General features: G+C 45.8%; 1 protein-coding gene and 1 long non-coding RNA gene across 3 annotated transcripts in view; both read left to right on the top strand.

Annotated features, from left to right (window-relative positions):
- Nucleotides 1-779, top strand: part of LOC117245324 — a 2,774-nt gene extending 1,995 nt beyond the window's left edge. Inside the window, exon 2 of the long non-coding RNA XR_004499926.1 lies at nucleotides 417-779. This is a non-coding gene — a long non-coding RNA (uncharacterized LOC117245324). The remainder of the gene's footprint in view (nucleotides 1-416) is intronic.
- The window catches only part of PGM2L1 (phosphoglucomutase 2 like 1), a 28,485-nt gene extending 6,790 nt beyond the window's left edge, over nucleotides 1-21,695 (top strand). For both annotated transcript variants that reach the window (XM_015649422.3, XM_015649509.2), the window contains exons 2-14: nucleotides 1,876-2,043; nucleotides 5,971-6,077; nucleotides 8,028-8,112; nucleotides 8,784-8,867; nucleotides 10,555-10,748; nucleotides 11,424-11,613; nucleotides 11,816-11,913; nucleotides 13,588-13,768; nucleotides 15,299-15,392; nucleotides 15,779-15,908; nucleotides 16,323-16,512; nucleotides 16,687-16,820; nucleotides 17,698-21,695. In XM_015649422.3, coding sequence (XP_015504908.1) covers nucleotides 1,876-2,043; nucleotides 5,971-6,077; nucleotides 8,028-8,112; nucleotides 8,784-8,867; nucleotides 10,555-10,748; nucleotides 11,424-11,613; nucleotides 11,816-11,913; nucleotides 13,588-13,768; nucleotides 15,299-15,392; nucleotides 15,779-15,908; nucleotides 16,323-16,512; nucleotides 16,687-16,820; nucleotides 17,698-17,800 — 1,758 coding nt within the window. In that variant the 3' untranslated portion in view covers nucleotides 17,801-21,695. The remainder of the gene's footprint in view (nucleotides 1-1,875; nucleotides 2,044-5,970; nucleotides 6,078-8,027; nucleotides 8,113-8,783; nucleotides 8,868-10,554; nucleotides 10,749-11,423; nucleotides 11,614-11,815; nucleotides 11,914-13,587; nucleotides 13,769-15,298; nucleotides 15,393-15,778; nucleotides 15,909-16,322; nucleotides 16,513-16,686; nucleotides 16,821-17,697) is intronic.
- The last annotated feature ends 263 nt before the right edge of the window (nucleotides 21,696-21,958 follow it).

Genomic DNA, 21,958 nt, shown 5'->3' with positions numbered 1-21,958 from the left:
GGGAAAAGGGAGGCTGGGGTCAGGTTTATCTATTCAATAGCATTAGAACCCAGAGTTTGAGACAGATCATCAGCACATCTGAATTTATACCCACTCCTTTAGTCTTCCTTCTTTCTGTTGACCCAGGAGTTTCAGGTCATCTGTGGAAAGCTTGATGATTTTCACTTGTAACTTTTTTCTCCTTTATTTTCTGCAGCTTCAGCTTAAGTGAGTGTGACCTGAGCAAATTAAAGTTACTTGGGTGCTGTTTTGGCCAACTCATTTTTATTCCTTAGGAAATTAATTAAGTAGCATCAGTCAAAAATGCTTGTTAATCTATTTTTTAAAGAAGTGTTTGTGCTATTGCCTGAGTATTGCCTCAGTTTTGCAAAGCTCTATAAACTATAGAATGTGTAATTTCTATTTTTTTTTTGCAGGGAAGCAATGCAGTGTGTCCTAAAAAGATGTGGAGGATGTTGTGTAATTTAATAACTGTATTTTCAAGCAAAGCCACGCACTATGATAGTGTGAAATGAGCTTTTCAATACTCTTGCCTTAGACTCTTTTCACAGCAGTCATTTGTTTTCTGGTTGGATGCCTATGAACAGCTGAAAGAGAAGCTTTCACTTTTGCAGTTTAATATCTATTGTGCCCCATTGTTTTGGTTTCTTTTTAGGCCTGTGTTTAGCTGCGTGGTGTGCAATGTCTTGCTTTGGTTGCCAGGCCATCCAGGAGCCTGGACAATAATGGCTTGCCTTTTATTTTAGAGCACACAGAAATAAAAAGTTATTTGAAATTCACATGTCTGGTGTTCAGGGTCTGTTATCAAGCTGCAGGAGTAATTTCAGATTTTCCAATGTGTTTCATTGATTTTTTTTTTTTTTCCCCAGTGAATGTGCATGGTTTGTATCTCTGTGCTTTTCCCAGAATTTTGCCAGTCCTCCTGAAGAGCCTCCCCCTGTCTGTGTGGAGCGCGTTTCCCAGTGCTGCTGGAGCTGGCTGACCTCTGTTTTAAATGTCAGGGGTGCTTCACCCCTGATCTGCATATTCCATCTGCCTTTTTTAACCCTTCCTTGTGACCCTGCTTGAAGCAGCACCACTTTAGAGAAGCACTTGTGCCACCAGAGCTGTGTTTTACACCTCTGCAGTCGCTCGTTTTTCCACTGACTCTTACTCCTCCTCTGCTGTGTGGGAAGTGCCTTGTCCAAACTGGGTGTCAGCAGTTTCCTGGTGACCAATTAAATTTGGTATTAGTTGGATAACTAGGAGGAACAAGCAGCAGAGATGTGCAAGGTCCGGTTTGTGCGCTTGCAGGTTCTCACCTGTGACGGTGGTGTGGGTTTAGGAAAATCCTGGCTGGACAGGGGGATCAGTCTGGGTAAGAATCCAGCCTCAAAACACCCTGTCCACTGCTGGAGGGGGCTTAGGAACCTGCTCCAGTGCAAGGGGGTGGAATGGAACGATCTCCAAGGTGCCTTCCAACCCAGGCCCTCCTGTGATTGCCACAGTTTTACTGGGCCTGTTTCCTGTGGGTGGGGAGGAAGGAAATGCTGCTTTGAAGTTTGGATTTTTGCCCATCCTTCAAAGATGGGGAATTGAATTGTGTGATCTGCCTTGCAAAAACCCCTTCCAAAGCCTATGCTTGAGGGGGAGGAAGGTGTCTGAATGACCAGACAATCACATCACCATATCAGTGGCAGCAAAAGCTCCTGAATCTTTTGTTGATAAGGATAACGTGGGAGGAATGGGAGAGAAATGAGTTAGGGTGCAGGCTGGTGCACACACGCTTTATAGGATAGGAGGAGTTTGCTTTAGGAATTACTTACAACTGCTGAGCATGTACAGTTCAGCTCCTGATTCCAAGCACTGAACAAAGGCCTTGATCTTCCTTTGCAGAACCAGAAGACGAAGGAGCAGATTGAGAACCTGCTGCAGAATGGGAAGCACAAAGAGCTGCGGGACCGCCTGTGCTGCCGGCTGACCTTCGGCACGGCCGGCCTGCGCTCGGCCATGGGAGCGGGCTTCTGCTACATCAATGACCTCACAGTCATCCAGTCCACTCAGGTGAGCTGGGCACGGCTCTGGGACAGGCTCTGCCCACGGGGAGAGGGTGGCATCAGCTGGAATCCCTCTGAAATCCCAGAGCTGGGCTGCAGCAGCCGCTCAGCAGCGGGGTGGAAGGCTCAGAGGGAATGAAGTGGCTCGGAGAGCTTTGGAATTTGGCCAGTGGTTGGTCTGTTACACAGCCCTGGAGTTGGAAGTCATGAGCTGCCATAAGAACTTGTAGTATTTGTCAAAAACAACACAACAAAAATAACCCAAACCGAAAAGCGAAGCCCCAGCCAAACAAGCCTTTTCTTCTGTTTTTACCAGCATATATGGACTGAGTATACATATGCATATACTCAAACAGTTTATTTGTGCCCACCTCTAGCCTTCACTATTGAAAATAGAATGAGCTGATACATTTGGAACCCTTAGACAATTAATAAAATGTTTGTTATGACAAAACTACTGAATCTTACCTATTCTGACAGATACTTTTTGTAGAAATGGAGCTTCAGCCATATGATCAAAGGTGTTTTATTGAGTGGTTTAGCAAGGGCTGGTAAAACCTCTCATTCAATACTGTGCACTTAAACTTTTTAGCTAGTTTCTCTTTGCAGGCTGACCTCCCTCAGGACATGTGACTGAAATAATGCTTTCTGTTGGCCTAGGATGGAGGGATGTGCTTAAAACTTGGAACAGCTGGGACTCTCCTAATCTGTGTTACATTCTGTTGTCTGAGTTGTACAACTGGAGCCCACACTCTTGTGGAGAGGCCAAATTCCAATGCTGTTTACAGAGGTTTTGTGTTGAAGTGTTGGTTTGAAACCCAGCCTTCTCTCTCAGAGTTTTGCTCTGCAGTAGCTTCTAACAAAAAGCTTCCTTTAGGTGTCTCACCTGTAAACTGGACACGTCCTAGAATGATCCTTCCTTCACTCCTGCCCTTCTTGTTCCAGCCTCCTCTGCCAGAAATGCTGAAGTGGCATCAACAGGTCTGGGTGGACTCTGTGGATGCAGTGGGAGCAGAGTGAGAAAAGGGGGTTTAAAAATCAGTGGTTTGTTGCCAGTGGTGGAAAAGCCTTCAAAGCTGAGCTTCTTTGAAGGCGAGCTCTCTTTTCTTGGCAGCAGAGGAGGTTTCTGGGAGTCATTTCCCTGCTGCTTTGGAAGTGCTGGCCACTGCCTGCTCCCTCTGTGGGTCAGGCTGGCAGAGCGTGAGTGAGCGTGGGGTCTGCTGGCTCAGCCACGTTCCTGGCAGAAAGGGGAATGCTTTTTGCTGGGCAGGGAATGTGCTGGCAAGCTCAGTTTGATGGGCATTGCTGGTTTTTGAGAGTTGCAAACCGGGGGTGTGTGCATCTGCTCCCTCTGCATGGCTGCTATTTTTAGTTGTTTATTAAAGCTGTGGATCAGGTCGGGAAAAGCAGCCTCTGGGAGGTGGATTGGAACTTGTTTCTGAAGGAACCTGCAGCAGGTTTAATCTTTGTTTGAGCACTCTTGTTTCAGAAGCTGAGGGCAGGAATGGTTCTGCTGAGCCTGGTCTGAGCATGGGCAGCCCTTGCTCTCTGGGACAGGAATAAATGCAGACCTGAGTGTAACCAACACTTCCTTCAGTTCAAATAAGCTGCAGTGAGGCTCCATGTGTTCTGTGTCCTTCATTTGCTCTGGCTTTTTTCCATTTGATCTTCATTTGATTTGATTATATTGCTATTATGTCAGATCCCAAAAGGCACAGAATATTTAGCAGTTGCTGTGGACTCTGCTGAAAATTGCAGGTACATAATTCCATTTAAAGCCCCGATTCCTTGGCTTTTGTCCTACTTTGATACATACCCAGGTGCTTTTATTAGTGGGAAAGCAAGCTGTCACTGATCTTCACAGTGACAAAACCAAGCCACCTTTGCATCAAGGAGTTTCCCGCTGCTAAAAAGCAAAGGTAAAGGTAAAAGATGAAAAATTTAAATGCTGGATTTCATAAAGCTGGTCCTACCTCTCTGGATTTCATCAACCACAAATCTTTCAGTCTTATTCTTGATACCATCACTGTTCCCTCACTTCTCTTTTGAACTTGAGCCTAGGGGACTGGACGTGCTGTAGATGTAGACTTGTTCTGTTCCATGGATTTTGCATGAGGAAATCACCTGAACCACACAGTGGGAGAGGAAATTGTGATACTTGAGTCACCTGAAGAGAATTTTGGCTTAGGTCTGAGGGGATTATACAGCTGTGTGCTGACACCTGCTAATGAGCCATTAATTATCACCATGCAATGCACCTGGGCCTCATTTATAACAGTGGCAGAAATTGGCTAGCAGTAGCAATTAGGGACACTATCAAAACCTGAGTCTTGTTAAAGGGAAGTAGAAATTCTTTAAATTGAGAAACTTTTTCAAGAGAGGAGTTAACCTCATAGGTGCTGGAATTCCCAACTGCCCCTGTGGCACCTGGAAGAAGATTGGTGGGAGCTCAGGTAGAAGGTTTAGATGGTACAGAGGCTCTGCATTCACTTCCTCACTGCCATTTATTGATTTATTTCCTGCAGCTTTCATAAAGATGTTTGGATAGCAAGCAAGTCCTGTAGGACTGAGCTAACTTCAGCTGTGGAGTCTGTGGCTGAGCTTAAGGGATTAATTTTAAGCAAACTGCTCCATAGCAGAAAGGAAAGACATTCCTGTTTTTCTTCATACAGAATCTTAGCCTAAATATGGGATCTGCTAAGGAATCTGCTGTTCATGTCTTTAGGTGTTATTCAGGTTGTTCAAGTTGACTTGAAGAGTTTTTCCAGTTCCTCTCTCTTTGCAGCTGAGAATGAAAGTTCTTGGCAGGCTGTCAGGGCAGGGTGAAGATTTTGTGTGTTTTGGGCTCAGCGTGAAGGTGACTTCAGCAGGTGATCCTGCCATGGCACAGCCTCCAGGCCTGCCACCATTCAAAGAGTTATATTTATTTTAACCATAAATACATCCCTCTCTGTGCAAATCCCTCAGTGTCTGCAGCTGAGAGGGCTCTCCAGAGAGGTGCCAGCATCCACCACGTCATGCTTTGGAGTGCATCCTTCGAGTGCCTGCTTGGACTTGATCTCCAGCCTGAACAATCTGTGATTCTAAAGGGCCAAAGTCATGTAAGAAAATGGGTCTTGAATTCCAGGGTTGGAGTCAGGCTGACTTTCCAGATAAAAACATCCTGAAGGATTGCACTAAATCCAGGTTTGGGGGGAAATCTGTTTAATTCTGGTACAGAACACCCCCACTCCCATCTAGAGGCAGTTTGTGCCTCGGTGAGAGGCAGCATTTGTAGGATCAGTGTGGATCTGAGTGCTCTGTGCTCTAGAAACTTCCATTAACAATAGTGCTTCCATCTTTTTATCTGAAACTGCTGATCCATCGTGGGCTGTTTCTGTGGTGGGTCTTCAGAGAGCTTCTGGCTGAGAAATGAACAGATGTGAAGGCTGCAGGGGAGGTGAAACTGGAGTAAAAGCTAGTCTTCTCACCCAAACCATTCCCTGATTTTAAGGCAAATTTAGGACTAACACTTTGGAAACAATGTTGAAAATGTCTAACTTGTACTGGGAACAGAGAGATCAAGACTAGGCTGACACATTTTATATTGCCTGAAGGGATAGGCTTCCAAAATACGGATTTTTTCTCAATTCAGTCTTGAGAAGATGATTTGAATAAATGAAACACAGTATGGATTGAAAATGGGTGTTTACTTCTTGAGGTTTTTTTGTTGTCCTGTTCGCTTTTATCTCCCACAACAGTTGCTCTCATTACTTTCTTTCAGTGAACACTGGGGGAAAATGCTTGCTGCTTTTGAGAATATTGTTGTTGATTTGTTTGAGCTGTGTTTTGCCTGCTGACATTATCCATCCTTTGTGAAAGATCACCTTTAATGTTTGTGTGTGCTGCTGTCCAGCTAATTCTTCTTTTCTCTTTTTTTTTTCTTTTTCTCCAGGGGATCTACAAGTATCTTGAGAGGAACTTTTCAGACTTTAAACAGAGAGGCTTTGTTGTTGGATATGACACACGAGGTCAGGTCACCAGCAACTGCAGCAGTAAGAAGTATGAGTATTGATTACATTTGCAAGACTAGAAATGAAATTGTGGCTTTAAATGTATTCTGTCCTATCAGCTCTTTTTTCTTTTTGTTTGTGATGACCTGGGCACGCTCTTTCCTCTCCCTTAGTCCATTGAAATAGTAATGAAGAGAGGCTGGGACTAAATCCTTTGTGGTGCCAGTTTTCTGCTTGCTCCACCAGAGAATTTACAGATTAAATTCACAAGTACATTAGGCTTAATATGCCTGGAGATAAATTTGAATATGAAGGTAAACTCAAGAGTATTAACATCCAGCTGGAACCCCCTAACTATTAAGGCACTTTGAACACTGTCATTCTCTGGTATTTCACACCTGATTTAAGCTTGCTTGGGGGAGAACAATTCCACCTGCAGCCTGCTGTAACCCGGTGTATTTCCACTTTGAGGGGATTTTACTTGGAATGCTTAAAATGTAGACTTCCAGAAATGTTAAATTGTACTCTTTGTAAGGAAAGGGGAGAAAACTGGTTCCTGAATTCTCTAAGCAATCTTAATCCCTTGTCACTGGGAGGCAAACACATGTAGTAATGGCATGCTGTGCAAAAAAGCCAACCCAGTTGCTAATTAGTATTTTGGTAATGAGAAGTTAATTATTGTAGTTATTGTTGTAACTAACAGTTTCGTGGTTTTTTTAACTTTTGTAGTATTTAATGTTCCAGGGATGAAGTCCTAGGTATAACAGAGGACAGAATGCAGTGGCTGTCTCTCCTTTTCCCTGAATGCCTTGGGATAGGTGTGACCCATTATCCCAACTCCTCATGTTTACAAACCCAGCTCGTGTGGGTTAGGCACGCTGTAAAAATGGGGAAGTGTCAGAGTGATGTCCCTTTTTAGCCACACAAAGCCTGGAATTCAGACTTGATGGTAATGCAGCTGTTTCACACCTCCAGGCAGCTCCTTGGTTCCTGACTACATGTTTCTCCTGTGCCCCAGGGATAATGCACCCTTGCAGCAAAAACCTTGCTCCCCCAAAAGAGTGTTTCCAATGGGAACAGAGTGCTTTTCCAGCACTGTGTGGGCAGCAGGGCTCAGGGGGATTGCAGGTCATCCAGCTGTGTCCTGTAATTTAGTGTAAACCAAGCAGAATTTTAGTAGCTTCAACTCCAAGCTGAGCTCTCAGACTCTTCCAGATAGTTTCAGGTGACATTTGACAGGTGCTGTAGTGAAATTCTGAGTCAGTGAAACTTGGGTTGCTGGTGGTGGAGAGAAGGAAGTCAGTATTGGTGCTTGTCTGTGAGAGCAAGGGAGCAAGGTGAGCACACAGCATTTAATATCTCATCTGCTTTGGCTCTGAGACTTCCCTTTATCTCCTGAGCTGTGGGTACCTGAGTGCAAAAGGAATTTGGTATCAGTTACCTGGAAGAGAATGAGCTTCCCTGGTGCTGGAAAGGGAGAGTTTATTATAAAGTGAGATTTAGGACTATGGGTGCTGTTTCTAAACATTCTGGAATGAGGGGTGCTGCTTTGCAGAAATATATTTTAGGACTAGATCTGCTTCCTAGACATTGTCTGAGCAGGGCTGGCAAATGAGGTTTGTGTGGGATACCGAGCCCTTTTCCAAGCCTGCTGTTGCAGACATCTGGTACTTCAAACTTTCTGGGAAGTTGGATCTGTCCTTGAGCAAAGGATGAGTGTTCTGCCAGTGGGTTCTGTATCTTTGTGTGGGATATCTGCTTTGTTTGGGTGAGGGGCTGAAATGCCTTGCACTGTCCAGGCAGCAAGTGCTGGCTCAGGTTCTGCAGCCTGAAAACTCTTACCCTGACTGCAATTTGTAGGGTACCACTCTAAGTGTAGGCTAAAAAGCAGTAGAGTGCTTTAAGAAGCAAGTGCCTGGAGGTGACAGGAATTCCACCTGGCTGTTGGGCTGCCCTGGGGAGTTGCAGTGACTGAATATTTTCTTTTTCTTGTTGGTAGGCTTGCAAAGCTCACTGCAGCAGTCCTGCTGGCAAAAGATGTACTCGTGTACTTCTTCTCCACCTATGTCCCTACCCCCTTTGTGGTGAGTCACCTTCTCATCCATATTGTTACACCACACAGTGAAGGGAGTGTTTGAATTTACTGAACAAGAGAACTAGCAATTTTCTTAAATTGTGTTATTTAACAGATAAACAGAGACTGCTCGGTACACTTGGCTCTGCAAGGAGGCTGCTGTAACAAGGATGTTGCCAAATTCCTCGGTGCCTTGGCTTTCAATATCTCAAAAATGGACTCTTCTAGTCACAGCAGCTTTGCCTTGCATGGGTTCAAATCCTTGCTGGTGTTCCATAAACTCTTCTGGTGTGCTGTGTATTCTGTGGACCTTGGTTTGAGGGGAGGACTGGAATGCCTGAAGTACCTGTAATTTGTTTTTCAGCAAGCCTTTCTGTGAATTCCTTCATCCTGTTTCAGCCTGTTTCCAAGTGCTCCTGTAATCTGAGTATAGACTTTAGCTAGCCAGTTAACAGTTGTATTTTGTAATTGGTAAAAAGAGTGATTTTTATGGAGGAGAATTAGAACCAACTTTGTACCTCTGGCTGCAGGAGACGGTGCGGAGTGCCCACGCGTGCAGCTTTCAGATAAACCTGTGCAGGGTTAGAAGCTCCCTCTGTGGGATCCTATTGCAGAGCTGTCCTAGCAGTGTGATGTGTGTGGCAGAGCCTGGTGTGAGCGCTGTCTCTGGTTCCTTTGCAGCCCTATGCCGTGCAGCAGCTCGGGGCTGTGGCTGGGGTGATGATCACAGCGTCCCACAACCGCAAGGAGGACAATGGCTACAAGGTGAGGCCTCGGTCCCGGCATCCCCTGTCTGCACTGGGCCTGTCCTGGCACCACAGAGCGGTTTGGGTTGGAAAAGGCCCTAAAACTCATCCAGTCCGACTTCCTGCCAGGCAGGGACACCTTCCACTATCCCAGGTTGCTCCAAGCCCTGTCCAGCCTGGCCTCAGAACCCTCTGGGATGGGGGGGGAACCCGTGCCAGGGCCTCCTCCCCAGCCTCATGGTGAAAAAGCTCTTTTTGCCTGTGTCTATTAGGAGGATAAGCCATGTAAAAGAATTCATCCTGCTATAACCTGGCACACTTGTCTGTGGTGAGAGCACGAGACCACACAGTTTGTGTATCTAGAGCATAAATCTGTAGTGATGTTCCTTAGAGTCAAATCAGCAGCTGAAGAAGTGCTCCAGTAATTTGTGTGGTCAGTGCTGAAGCTTAAAACTAAGCTAGAGGTGAATTCATGCACACAGTAGGGGACTGTGCTGAAGATGGGAATGATTTAAGAGTGGATTAATAAAACAATAATTAATAATAGCGTTGTGTTGTTCCCTGGTTTTCTGGGCACTGAAGAGGGGTGGGTGGCTTCACTTTAAAACTATTCACAATAGCAAGTGCAATGTTTTAGCTGAGCATTTTCTTCCTCAGCTTTATAAGAACCTGAACTAAACTCTCAAGTTTAGCTGAGCATTCTAGAAGCCCTGTGGCAGCTCAGTGAGTGATGGCAGTGTGAGGAAAGGCAGTCCTGCCATGCCCAGAGAGAACTCTTGGGGGTGATTGAACTGCTCTTGTCTTCCCTGGAACAAGTTGTTAAGTTCTTCACCAGCCTTTGTTTCTGCCTAATTGGAGCAATGTGGAAGGAAAGAAACCACATGAATTTCCCAGGTGCTTCATTTGTCAAGAAGCAATTTCATGTTTGAGCTCTGATACATAGCAGTTCACTTTTGCCAGGATACTGGTTTGTTTCTTAGTCTTTCCCAAGAGCTGTTGCATCTTTCCCAATTTCCCATGTGAATTTCAGCAGCTTCTGAAGGTTTTGGACAATTTGAACTGAAGGGGACAAATGCAGAGGATGCTGAGGAGAAAACAGAGGCAGATTATCTGGGCAGAGTCTGCGCTGTGGGCTCAGCCATGCTATTGGCAACAGACTGTGGGAAAGCTGGCCTCTGAATCTTTAACAAAGACTTTTTTTATAGCTGAGGGTTAGATATGGTGTTTCCACTCTAGAGAGCATTTCTAGAGAGCTGAGAGATTACAGTTGCTCAGCTGTGGAAAAACACAGACCTTGGCACTTTGCTTATCTGTTTTGCTTGGGGTTCAAAAACAAGTTGTACTCCTTTTTTTTGAAAGGAATGCCAGCCTTGGAGAAGGTGGTGTTTTTCTTACAATTTGCACAGCACTCCCAGATATGAGTGCCCCGTTTTGGTTTTTCACATCCTGATATTTCAGCCGTGATAGTTAAATACCAGCTTTTGTGAAAACGGGTTGTGTTGCTGTGTCAGCTCCATGTATCACAATCCTGAGCTCAGAGGTTCGTGTTGAATGATTCCAAATGTCTTGAGAATTAAGCCAGTCAGATGCTGACTTCTCTGTATGACTTGGGCCAAAAGTAGGTGGCATCCCATAGCTAAAAGAATTTATCAGGTTAATAATCCTTATAAATAAACTGTGTCTTGTTATCCTTCAACTTTGACCAGGTTTATTGGGAAAATGGAGCACAGATCACCTCTCCTCATGATAAGGAAATTATAAAATGTATAGAAGAGTGTGTTGAACCATGGAATGGCTCCTGGAATGAAAATCTGGTAGATACCAGTCCCCTCAGACAGGATCCTCTGAAGAAAATTTGTGACAGCTACATGGAGGATCTGACAAAGATCTGCTATCATAGGTATTGTATAAAGCAAAAAATTGTATAATAGCATAGATATTGTACCTACATTTCTAACTAAGCTGTGGGTTGCATGTGCAAAAGCTAACTGCAGACAGTCTTGACTGTGCTCTCTGAGGTATCATTAAATTCAAGGGTCACCATCCTTAGGATTAATCCATTTGGTTGAGAATAAACCAGCTGCTTTTGGGAGTTAAGCTGCTGTGAAGCACCCAGTGGAAACCATTTAGTGCAAGTGAATACGCTCCGAGAGTTCTGAATAAAAATGCAGAAAATCAGAGTGAAAGTGAGGTGCACATGCATAAAATAGATTTAGTCTAAAGGTTAGATGGGGCAGAAGATGAGAATAAAAGGAGGAAGATGTATGACATGAAACAGATCTAGAATAACATTTTAAGGTGGTGGAAGAGCTTGAGTTTGATGTAGAAATCAACAGTTTATTCTTGGGGGACTTTGATCTGTTTCAGTGGAAGGTAAATACTTCATTTTCTAGGGGGAAGAAGCTTTAACCCAGCAATTTCTAGTGCAAAATAAGCACTTTCACTCATTCCTTTGAAATTCATGCAGAAATCAGCAGAATAGTACACCAGGGAATTGCAGCTTATTTTGCTTTCCCTCATGAAGATAGTCTTGTTAAGCAACTGAAGTCTTACTGAAGTTCTGTTTCCTCCTCAGGGAGCTTAACGTGCAGAGCAGTTTGAAGTTTGTCCATACCTCTTTCCATGGAGTTGGACATGACTATGTGCAGTTGGCCTTCAAAGCCTTTGGATTTCAGCCCCCCATTCCAGTACCGGAACAAAAAGATCCAGATCCAGACTTCTCTACTGTCAAATGCCCAAATCCTGAAGAAGGAGAATCTGTGCTGGTATTTTGGCTTCTACTTCATCAGATTTCTGTGAGGAAAAGCAAACAGAGGAAGAGAACAGGGAGCTTTCAGCTGTATTAATACAGTGGGCAATGCATGGGGGGCTTTTCTTTTACTGGGGGTTAGGTGCAAGTAGGAAGGCTGTGGGTTTATTTACTCTCATGTTTTGGGGTTTTTTGCCCCCTCCTTCTTCTCCCACCAGGAGTTGTCACTGAGGCTTGCAGAGAAAGAAGATGCAAAAGTAGTAGTGGCCACTGATCCAGATGCAGATCGACTGGCAGTGGCAGAACAGCAAGGAAAGTAAGTGTTGGGACCCTTTTTTGTGTCTTCCTGCAGAAAAGGTCAGAGAATGTCCCCAAACACATGTCAGGCACGGGCCTTCAATCCACTCTTTTCCTTAGGTAGATGGGTATTTTTCCTTCTAGTTTTGTCTTTTACTATAGCTCCAAATGCATTTAAAATCAGTTCACTCAGCAAAGGGTAGATTAAGTACTTACTGGTGTAATAGTAAATGGCTAAGTACAGCTCAGCTGAAAACTGAGTGGTTACTAAAGACAGTGAAATCTTCTTGTTTCCCGTGTTTTCATTTATATCAGGCAAACCCTCTTTGGCAATTGTCATGGACTTTTTTTGGTGGAGTGGGTTTTTTTGTTTGGTTTTCTTAATATATTTTTTATTTTAATCCTTTGTTTTCCCCTGTTTGTTCATATTGAATAGAAATTATTTTTCTCCCGCTAGCAGGCCCCGGTTGTGATGGCTGTGTAAGTAAAAGCTGTGCAGGCCCTGCCTGGCTGCCATGTGCGGATGGCACAGACTGCTCTGTATTGATCAGTTCTAGGCTGCTGGCAATCAGAGGCCTGGAGCTGCCAGCCAGGAGACCCTGGGGCTGCTTTCCTTGCTGGGCTTGTAAAATCTTGAGGTGTGAGAAGTGTGGAGTCCTGTCCGTGCGGTGCCTTTGCCTAGAGCAGCTTTGTCAGTGCTGTGCTCATATCCTGGTGCTCAGGGGCTGCAGAATTCCTGTCCCCAGTCCTCACTCTGCCTCTCTGGTGTTCAGTGATTGCAGAGATCCTGTCACAAACACTCACCTTGCCCCTCTGGTGCTCAGTGACTGCAGAACTCCTGTCCCCATCCCTCACTTTGCCCCTTTGGTGTTCGGTGACTGCAGAACTCCTGTTCCCAGCCCTCTCTGGTGTTCAGTGACTGTAGAACTCCTGTTCCCAGCCCTCACCTTGCCTCTCTGGTGCTCAGTGACTGCAGAACTTCTGTCCCCAGCCCTCTCTGGTGTTCAGTGACTGCAGAACTCCTGTTCCCAGCCCTCACCTTGCCTCTCTGGTGCTCAGTGACTGCAGAACTCCTGTCCCCATCCCTCACCTTGCCCCTTTGGTGTTCAGTGACTGTAGAACTCCTGTCCCCAGCACTCACCTTGCCTTTCTGGTGCTCAGTGATTGCAGAGATACTGTCCCCAACACTCATCTTGCCCCTCTGGTGCTCAGTGACTGCAGAACTCCTGTCCCCAGCCCTCTCTGGTGCTCAGTGACTGCAGAACTCCTGTCCCCATCCCTCACCTTGCCCCTTTGGTGTTCAGTGACTGCAGAACTCCTGTCCCCATCCCTCACCTTGCCCCTNTCAGTGACTGCAGAACTCCTGTCCCCATCCCTCACCTTGCCCCTTTGGTGTTCAGTGACTGCAGAACTCCTGTCCCCATCCCTCACCTTGCCCCTTTGGTGTTCGGTGACTGCAGAACTCCTGTCCACATCCCTCACCTTGCCTCTCTGGTGCTCAGTGATTGCAGAGATACTGTCCCCAACACTCATCTTGCCCCTCTGGTGCTCAGTGACTGCAGAACTCCTGTTCCCAGCCCTCTCTGGTGTTCAGTGACTGTAGAACTCCTGTTCCCAGCCCTCACCTTGCCCCTTTGGTGTTCAGTGACTGCAGAACTTCTGTCCCCAGCCCTCACCTTGCCTCTCCCTGCAGTGGCTGCTGGAAGGTGTTCACGGGCAATGAGCTGGCAGCCTTGTTTGGCTGGTGGATGTTTTCCCGCTGGAAGGAGAACTGCTCCCCAGATGCTGATGTAAGGAATGTTTACATGCTGGCAACCACAGTCTCCTCCAAGATTTTGAGGGCAATTGCACTTAAAGAGGGATTTCACTTTGAGGTGAGTGCGGGTGATGTGCTGTGTCTCCATCTGAACCCCTGCCTGACCTCACGGAATGGAAAGCAGGCAGGGGCCTTCCAGGCTTCTGGCTGGGAGTTGTGAGGGATTCCAACTCGAAGAGAATGTTCTTTCACCCAGACAAGCCCAATTTCAATCTCCTCAGTGTTCTCAGACTGGGAGATCAGCCTGGACAAAGCTCAGTAACAGGGACACAAATTAACACCTGGTTCCAGATAACAGCAATACCTTAGCTGTGGTTATCTCCCTAGAGAGAAATTCTTCAGTGTGAGAGAAGGGAGGTTTGTGCAGCCTGCTGTGGTCACTGGAGTGTTGATGGGTTTGTAATGAGCGCTTGGAGGTTACACAAAGGCCCTTCAGGTGCCCCGTGCCAGCACATTTTGAGTTTGGGTTTACTTCAGGTGGGGACAGGCAGAGGAGCTCTTGTGTTCAGATCTTTATTGCAGCTTTAAGAACTTCCTAAAAAAGAAACTGGGGGTGCTCCCCCCAGACTGACAGTTTAGTTCCTGCATCCAAATTAAATCTGGTTTCTGTTAGATGCTAGCCAGAAGAGAGAGGTGAGTGCCCAAAATCATAGCACAGCATACAAATGTCCAAAGGGACGTTGTTTATCCGTCTCTTAATTAAATACATGTGCAATAGGAATAAATATTTTGCCAAACAATGAGGAATTTAAAATTGAAAGCAACTCTGAAAACCATTTTGAGTGACTGGCCAGATAAGTTCAATCAGGGAGAACATCAGTTCCTTGTAGTGGATTGGTTCTCTCTCTACTGTTTGTTTTGTTAATGGAAAAGGACATACTTGACTGAAAGAAAAAGAAGCTAGGAATTTGCAGAAGCTCTTGGCCTTCTCTAAAAGCTCCCCTTCCTTTTTACTTGTAACTTCCTTCTCTCAAAGAAAAGCTGTTTCTAAGCTTTTGACTCCTTTTGCATGATTTATGTAAAAAACCCCCAGAACAGTGCTCTCCCCTCCCAGCACCTGAAAGTGTTGCTTTTATATTTCTGTAGCATTTCCTCCTGAATAACTGTGTCTCATCTGATGAGAGGCACAGATGATCTGATGTGATCTCAGAGCATCACAGTCCCTGACACACTTTTTCCTTGGTTTGATCCTCATGTCCTAGTTGAGTATCCACTAGGAAAATGCTTTCCAGTGGCTCTTTGCCTTGGATTCATCATCCGGACTAAAGATAGGACTCGTCTGATGCTTCTTTATTGTCCCTCTTCTGCTTATCAATTAATCAGATTTAAATTTAAGGAAATCACTTCAAAAAAATCAGAAGAACATCCTTAAGCTTTAGTGTTTTGACTCTGCAGCAGTCTTTCCCATTGACCCTAAAATTTAAAATACATTGTTATATTTTCTCTTTGGTTGGTCTGTGTGTGGGGGCTTTTTTTTGTTTTTCTTAGTTTGAATTGAAGGCAATGGTGGCTATACTTTTTTTTCTGTGAATTTAAACTAAATTGGAAATATGCATTTTAAGCACTCCTTCTTTCCCCTCTGTTTTAGGAAACACTCCCTGGTTTTAAATGGATTGGAAGCAGAGTAAAAAATCTCCTGGATGATGGAAAAGAAGTTCTCTTTGCATTTGAGGAGTCTATTGGTATGAGTGCTGATATCCCTTTAAACTGTTGAGAACTGAGGGGGGAATGTGAATAGGAAGGACTGATCTCAGTTATGAAATCAAACACAGAGAAAGTACTTTATTTTTATCCTAGTAGTTAATAGCATTGATATTTTGCTCTCATCAAATTGACTTGGCAGCTCTCATAATAAATTGTATCTGACTTGCTGGTTCTGGTGTTGTGCTTATCTTTCCAGCCCTATAACCCCCAAGTTAATTAGATTTCTCCTGCATATACAGCAATAAAGCAGCTTCCATGTACCAGCCAATTTTCCTTTGTAGGATCAAAGGTTAAAACTTTAGTCGAGTAAATCAGTGTAATAATCTATCAGGTTATTTGTCCACAATCCCTTTTTTCTGCCTAGGCTTCATGTGTGGCACATCAGTGCTGGATAAGGATGGAGTGAGTGCAGCTGTGGTCACTGCTGAAATGGCAACTTACCTGCAGGGCCAGAGCCTGACCCTGGCACAGAAACTGCTTGACATTTATGAAACGTGAGTGGTGCTTTTCATTAGAATATTCTGGTTCACTGTTTCAGAGCTGGGAATAATCTAAGGAATATTTCTTTAAATATATATAAGTAAACGTGTCCCTCAGATGTTTTCTCATGGTAAAGCGTTGTGGGGTTTTTTGATGTAGGATGGCTTACAGCCCATCACTAGTGCAGATAAATCACAGGGGGCTCCAGGAGTGCTAGAGAGGGGTTTGGGACAGGACACAAGGAATGGCTTCCCACTGCCAGAAGGCATCTGTAACAGCAGAGGTGGAAGGAATGGCGATGGATGCAATCCCAGGATTAACACAAGGATGGTGTTTGTCAGAATTAAGCCTCGTACTGAGATCTCTCGGATACCAAATGTGCCAAAACCCTCTGAATCCTACAACTGAGAACATTAATCTGCTTGTAGGTATGGATATCACATATCCAAGACTTCCTATTTCCTGTGCTATGATCCCCCCACAATCAAAAGTATATTTGAGAGGCTCCGGAACTTCGATGGCCCTCAGTCTTACCCCAAGTGCTGTGGGGTTTACAACATCTTGCACGTCCGGGACGTCACCACTGGCTACGACAGCAGCCAGCTGAACAAGAAGTCGGTGAGTTAGAGTGTGTTTGCAGGGGAGGGCCTGCAGGAGCTGGAAGGGAAATGCAGGGGGGGAGAGGCAGTGTGGAGTGCCGTGGCTATTCTGACACAACAGCTGATGACCTCTATTGACTCGCTGAGCCTGCAGCTCCTGCAGTGGCAGTAAGGGGCTGCTGGTGTTTCGTAGGTGCTGCCAGTGAGCAAGAGCAGCCAGATGATCACGTTCACCTTCCAGAACGGCTGCGTGGCCACGCTGCGCACGAGCGGCACCGAGCCCAAGATCAAGTACTACGCCGAGATGTGCGCGCTGCCCGGGCACAGGTCAGTGCCCGCAGCGGGGACACGCCAGGCATGGAGCTCTCAGCATCTGCTACCGTGGCTTCCTTAACAAACACAGCTCCCACTTCCAGTTAAATAGTGATGGGGTGACAAAAGCATGGAGTTTAGGCTAGGAGAGCTCTCTGAGCTCACAGAGCCCAACCGGTGACCAACCCTTGCCTTGTCAAACCGGACCAGGGCGCTGAGTGCCACACCCAGGCCTTTCTTTCTCTTCTGAGGTTGTGCTGCTGCTGGTGAGTGTTTGCAGGCATGTGGGCTCCCATTGCCTTTGGGAATCTGCTGTGTTACTCTGAGCTGCTGGAGAGGAGCTAGATGTTGTTCACCTGGGTTGAGCTGCTGCTAGTTTAAAAGGAGGGGTGTAAATCCAGGGTGTGTTTATACCACAGAAACCTCTTCTGTTATGGAATCATGGAATGGTTTGTGTTGGAAGGGACCTTAAAGAGAGTCTTATTCCACCCCTCTGCCGTGGGCAGGGACACCTTTCACTCTCCCAGGTTGCTCCAACCTGGCCTTGGACATTCCCAGGGTTGGGGCAGCCATAGGTGCTCTGGGCAACCTGTGCCAGGGCTTCACCACCTGATTATTGCAGTATTAATTGAAATTAATTTAATTGAAGAAAAAGGCCACTAGAGGGCTCTGGGCACCATCTTTAAAAGTTCCTTCCAACCCAAAACCGTTCTGTGATTCCATGATAATCCCTGCTGAAAAGGAGCTTGTTAAAGCAGGCAGTTTGGAGTCTCTGCTCCTGGTGGGGTAGGAAACACAGCAGAGCCAGTCCATCCCCATCAGGTGTTGCTGTTCATTTATTTATGTTTGGGCGTTTCCCAGACCTCTGACATGGCCCTGTTCTTTCCTGCAGTGACAGAAGCCTGCTGGAAGAAGAGCTCCAGAAGCTGATTGAGGCTTTGATTGAGAATTTCCTGGAGCCTAGCAAGAACGGGCTGACCTGGCGCTCTGCATAGAGCTCCCAGGAGAAACCCACGGAACAAAGGACCCCGGAGCAGAACCAGTCTCATCTTTGTGTGTGTGTGTGTATTTTTAACAGCTGCATTCTTTTTCTGTAAAGAAGAAGCATTCTTTTGTCAGGCTTTTCACCAAATTGGGACAGGAGAGGAGGTCAGAGGAAAGGGTAGAATTTATTGTTCCAGTTTTCAGTCCTTTTGACCAAAAGTTTAATTAACCACACCAATGCAAATGAACTGCCCTAGTACCTTTGAGGCAGCTGAGCTTAGCTGCTAGATTTTGTCTTAAACTCAGTTCAGGTACCTGAAACACCTCTTTTTTGTGTGTGAAAAGGTTTTTAAAGTTTTAAAGGCGTAATCACTCCAAACTGACAACAAAGGCTGCTTCTTCCCCTCAGCTCTGAGACCTTCCATACCGGTCTGCACTTCCAAAAGCATTGAATCAGAGCTCAGCATTTCTTGTTTAGGCAAATTGTTGACATTTCTCAGCTACTTAAGAATTCTTTTGTTGGTGAAGGTGTTCTTGGGCTTTGTAGCTTTCCTGTGTGTGTCTTAAAAGAATTGGCAGTGAAACAATAGTGGCAACAGCTGCAGCTCGGGATTGGAATTGCCTGGTGCCTTTCCAAGGCTTCCAAAGAGCATGAATTTGGTCATTCCATAGTAAAATTGCCCCTTCTGACTACCATAGGCTCTGTAGCTACTTTTTGTCCCACATCTCTGAAGGGTCTTGGTTTTCTGTATTCATTACTTTGAATGAAATTGCTGGTCAGTGACTCTTTGGATTTTGCTGGCCTGGATTTATATTGCCTGTGTTTTAAAAAAAAAGAAAACCCAAGGAAGAAAGTGGAGATGAGAGATGGACACAATTACTAAAATTTAAAAATATTTTTGGTCATGTCCTGTTGGGTGTTTTCTGTTAGAATAGCATGTTGCAAATTCTTTTATTCTTTATCTTTAAGGGTAATTTTTTAACAACTTCTCTCATTTGTTTTCTCACTTTGTTCAAGTAGCAAGTGAGATTGCTAATCACATTTTCAAAAAAAACCCAAATAACCAAAACCACCCAAACCAATACTCGAGTTGTCCTTGTGGTTATATTTTGGGCAATAAAGGCCGTGTTTGGCCTCAGGAGAGCTGGTTCTGGAAGCTCCCTGCTGTCTAAAGAGAAGTAGCAGCAACTCAGTGCTGGGTTTTATCTGTGTTGAAGATGATGGGAGAAGACCCCAAGGTGCTCTAGAGCTCAAGCTGTTGTTTTGCCACTATTGCTGCCTCTCCAAATTCATCCTCCCTCTGATGATGCCCTTGCAGCTGGATGCCATAGGATGGCACAGGGTAGGTTTGTGTGTGTTGCCTTTCCATGGCTTCAGAGAGCCCTGAGGTTTGGGGGTTTCCTGCTGCCAGCAGCTTTGCACTATATCCATGGAGAAGTATTTCAGTGTCTATGAATGTACATGTACTAGAGAAGGTCTGTGTTGCACAAATTCTGACCTGTCACTGCTATTTATTTATTTTTTTATTTTAAGAGAAAGTGTCTCCAAATTGTTCTGCCATTGAGTGAAATGTATCTAATGCCAAAAGCTTGGGTTTTTTTACCTTGATTGTACATTTGACTGACATGGTGGGCAAAACAGGTAAACCCAGTTACACTCAGAGGATACTTTTGTTGTTGTCTGTTCTGGGTAGGGCTGGGAAGGCATTTCTGACTGCTGCTCCAGCTCTGGATCTAAAAAGGGTGCAGATCTAGATCCCCACAGCACTGAACTTGAAGGAGCTCTTGCCATGCCTTCCATTGGCAGCATATTAACTCTGAGGTGTTGAGGATTTTGTTCTCCAAGCAGCAAAGAGAACAAGTGACTTGGGGCATGATTTTGAACAAGCACTGTAAAAAGCATAGTGTGTGTGTGTGTGATGAGCCCAGCTGGGTGCTACTGTAGCAGTCACGTCTTGTGAGTGGTGCTTGTGCTCCTACAAAGAGCAGGAATCTGCAGCTTCCCAGAGATCTGTGTAGTGTCAGTAGGCAAGTGCTAGAAATGGAGAAGAAGTTTTCAAACAAGCTTTGTTAGAAGCTGGTAACTGTTCACAGTCTGACTATCTTTAATTAAAGAAGAAAACCCAGCTGTGGGGTGTTGTGTCTCTGGCATTTTCCTGTGGATAGGTTTGACAGTGAGCTGTAGCTGTAGGGATGCTTTTGGGAGGACAGCAGCAGGCACAACGTGTTGAATGTACTTTCAGGGTATAATAACTATTTGCTGTTTTGAAACTGCTGCTACTGTTGTTTTCCTACTGTATTGGAGCTGTTTGATATATTTATACTGTTCCATTTGTGGAACTCCTTTATCTCCTCCCTCTGATCTCACATCCCTTACTTCCCCTTACTTCTGTTACTGTGAAGGACTGGAATTCTTGTTCCCTTGCCCCATAACTTGGTTATGCATTGTGTTAGAGTTCACTTAGTTTGTGCACAACCTCCCTTGAGTTGTCAGCTGTTCTTTCCCACTTCTCAGATAAGAACAAAGGCTTTTCTAACTTGAGTAGAAAGCAGATCACAGATCAAAGGATGCTGTGGATGTTGTTTCCAAGGTGCTTCCAGGTAAAACACCTTTTCAAAGGCTGGACAGGGGCTAAAGCTGTGGTCATGCAGCCAGTGTGTTGTGTTTAGTGTTGGATGAAATCCAGAGGGCTTGGGTTTGTCCCTTGGCTGTGACAGGTTTAATCTCTGTGGTGGAGTTTCTGTGGGCCTGGGACAGGAGCTTTCCAAGTTCAGGGCTTTGCCAGGCAAGGCTGAATGTCTGTGAGGCAGAGCTTGTAGTTGGGTTTCTTACTGAGGTTGTGATAGAGCCTGCAGGGTGTGGATTAAATATTTGCAAGTGCTGTCCATGTCTCTCTTCCAGGTCCTCTGAGGGTGTATGAGGGAACTGCAGACTCTGGTGTGGCAGAGGAGGAGGGAATGTGTGTAACAGGGAGAGCTGGGCTGCAGTTGTGGCCCAGAGGAGCAGCGTGGCCTCCACTTTGTGCTGGGCTGCTGAGCCAGCTCCGCTTCCCTTGCGTCTCCAGCAGGGTGTGAATCCGTGGAGCTGGGGTTGCCTTGGGCTGCAGGAGAACTGGGATCTCACCTGAGGAGCTCTGCTCATTTCCCTCATTTCAAATATCCAGCCCTTCCTTCTGAGGAGGGAGATGACACCTGTGTTGTCTGTGGGGTGAGGAGGGCAAACCCTCTGGGGCTTCAGCTGGCTGGGGGTGAGCTGTTGCCTGGGCTCCCTGACCTGCCTCACTGCTCCCAAGCTCTGGTGCTTGGTTTTAGCTGCATGTTGGCATCCCTGGTGCTGCTTCTCCCTGGTTCAGCTGTGCTCAAGTAGCACGGCATGTGCCCTCCCTGCCAGGCTCCTGAGGTTATTCCAGCTCCCATTTCCCTGCAGGAAATGCATTTGTGTGACACCACAGTGGAAGCCAGGAGAGGAACGATGGGTCCTGTCACTTGGGCAGGGTGGGATGTGTGTGCTGCTTTAGGAAGCACCTGGATGGTCTCTGGTTTTAAAGTTGATACTGTTAGCACTTTGTTTTGTCTTCCCTCCTCCTCTCTGTCCTCTGCCCAGCCAAGGGGGGCTCCTTGCATGGTGACACTTGGGGGGTGGTTACAGTCCAGCTCGATTCCCTCCGCTCAAGAATGACTTTGTACAAGGTGATTGAAGTGTCTCAAGTCGCATGGTTCTCCTTGCCTGGAATCTTGGGGAGTTCTGGATCTGTGCTCCTGCTCACCCAATGCCTGTTCTGTAAAAGTAGGGCGTATTACAAATTCAGAGTGAGAATTTGCACTTTCCTGAAGAGTTTCTGTGTACTGCTATGTGGATTTAGCTGAATGAAGTGTTGTAATAAAATATTCCCTTCGTAGTCTCAATCCAGGTTTCTTTGTCTTCTTTAGCCAAACACCTCTGCCCCAGAGGCCCAGATGGGCTTGGAGGAGTATCAGTGTGCTGCTTGGATAAGGTCTGGAATCAAGAGACTGCCCAGAGCTGCTCCTTTTGATGGCGCTGAGCTCTCCCCTGATCATCGTGGAGGATGTCCCTGGGGCTGATGGGGGGCTGGGGCCTGGAGTGTCCCTTCAGTGATGGCTGCAGGCTCCATCCCGAGGGCTCCTGTGTACCCACTGCTGTTTTATCT

The sequence above is a fragment of the Parus major genome, chromosome 1 (genome assembly GCF_001522545.3).
Source record: "Parus major isolate Abel chromosome 1, Parus_major1.1, whole genome shotgun sequence".
NCBI lineage: Eukaryota > Metazoa > Chordata > Aves > Passeriformes > Paridae > Parus > Parus major.
This window is presented reverse-complemented; position numbering and strand designations above follow the sequence as displayed.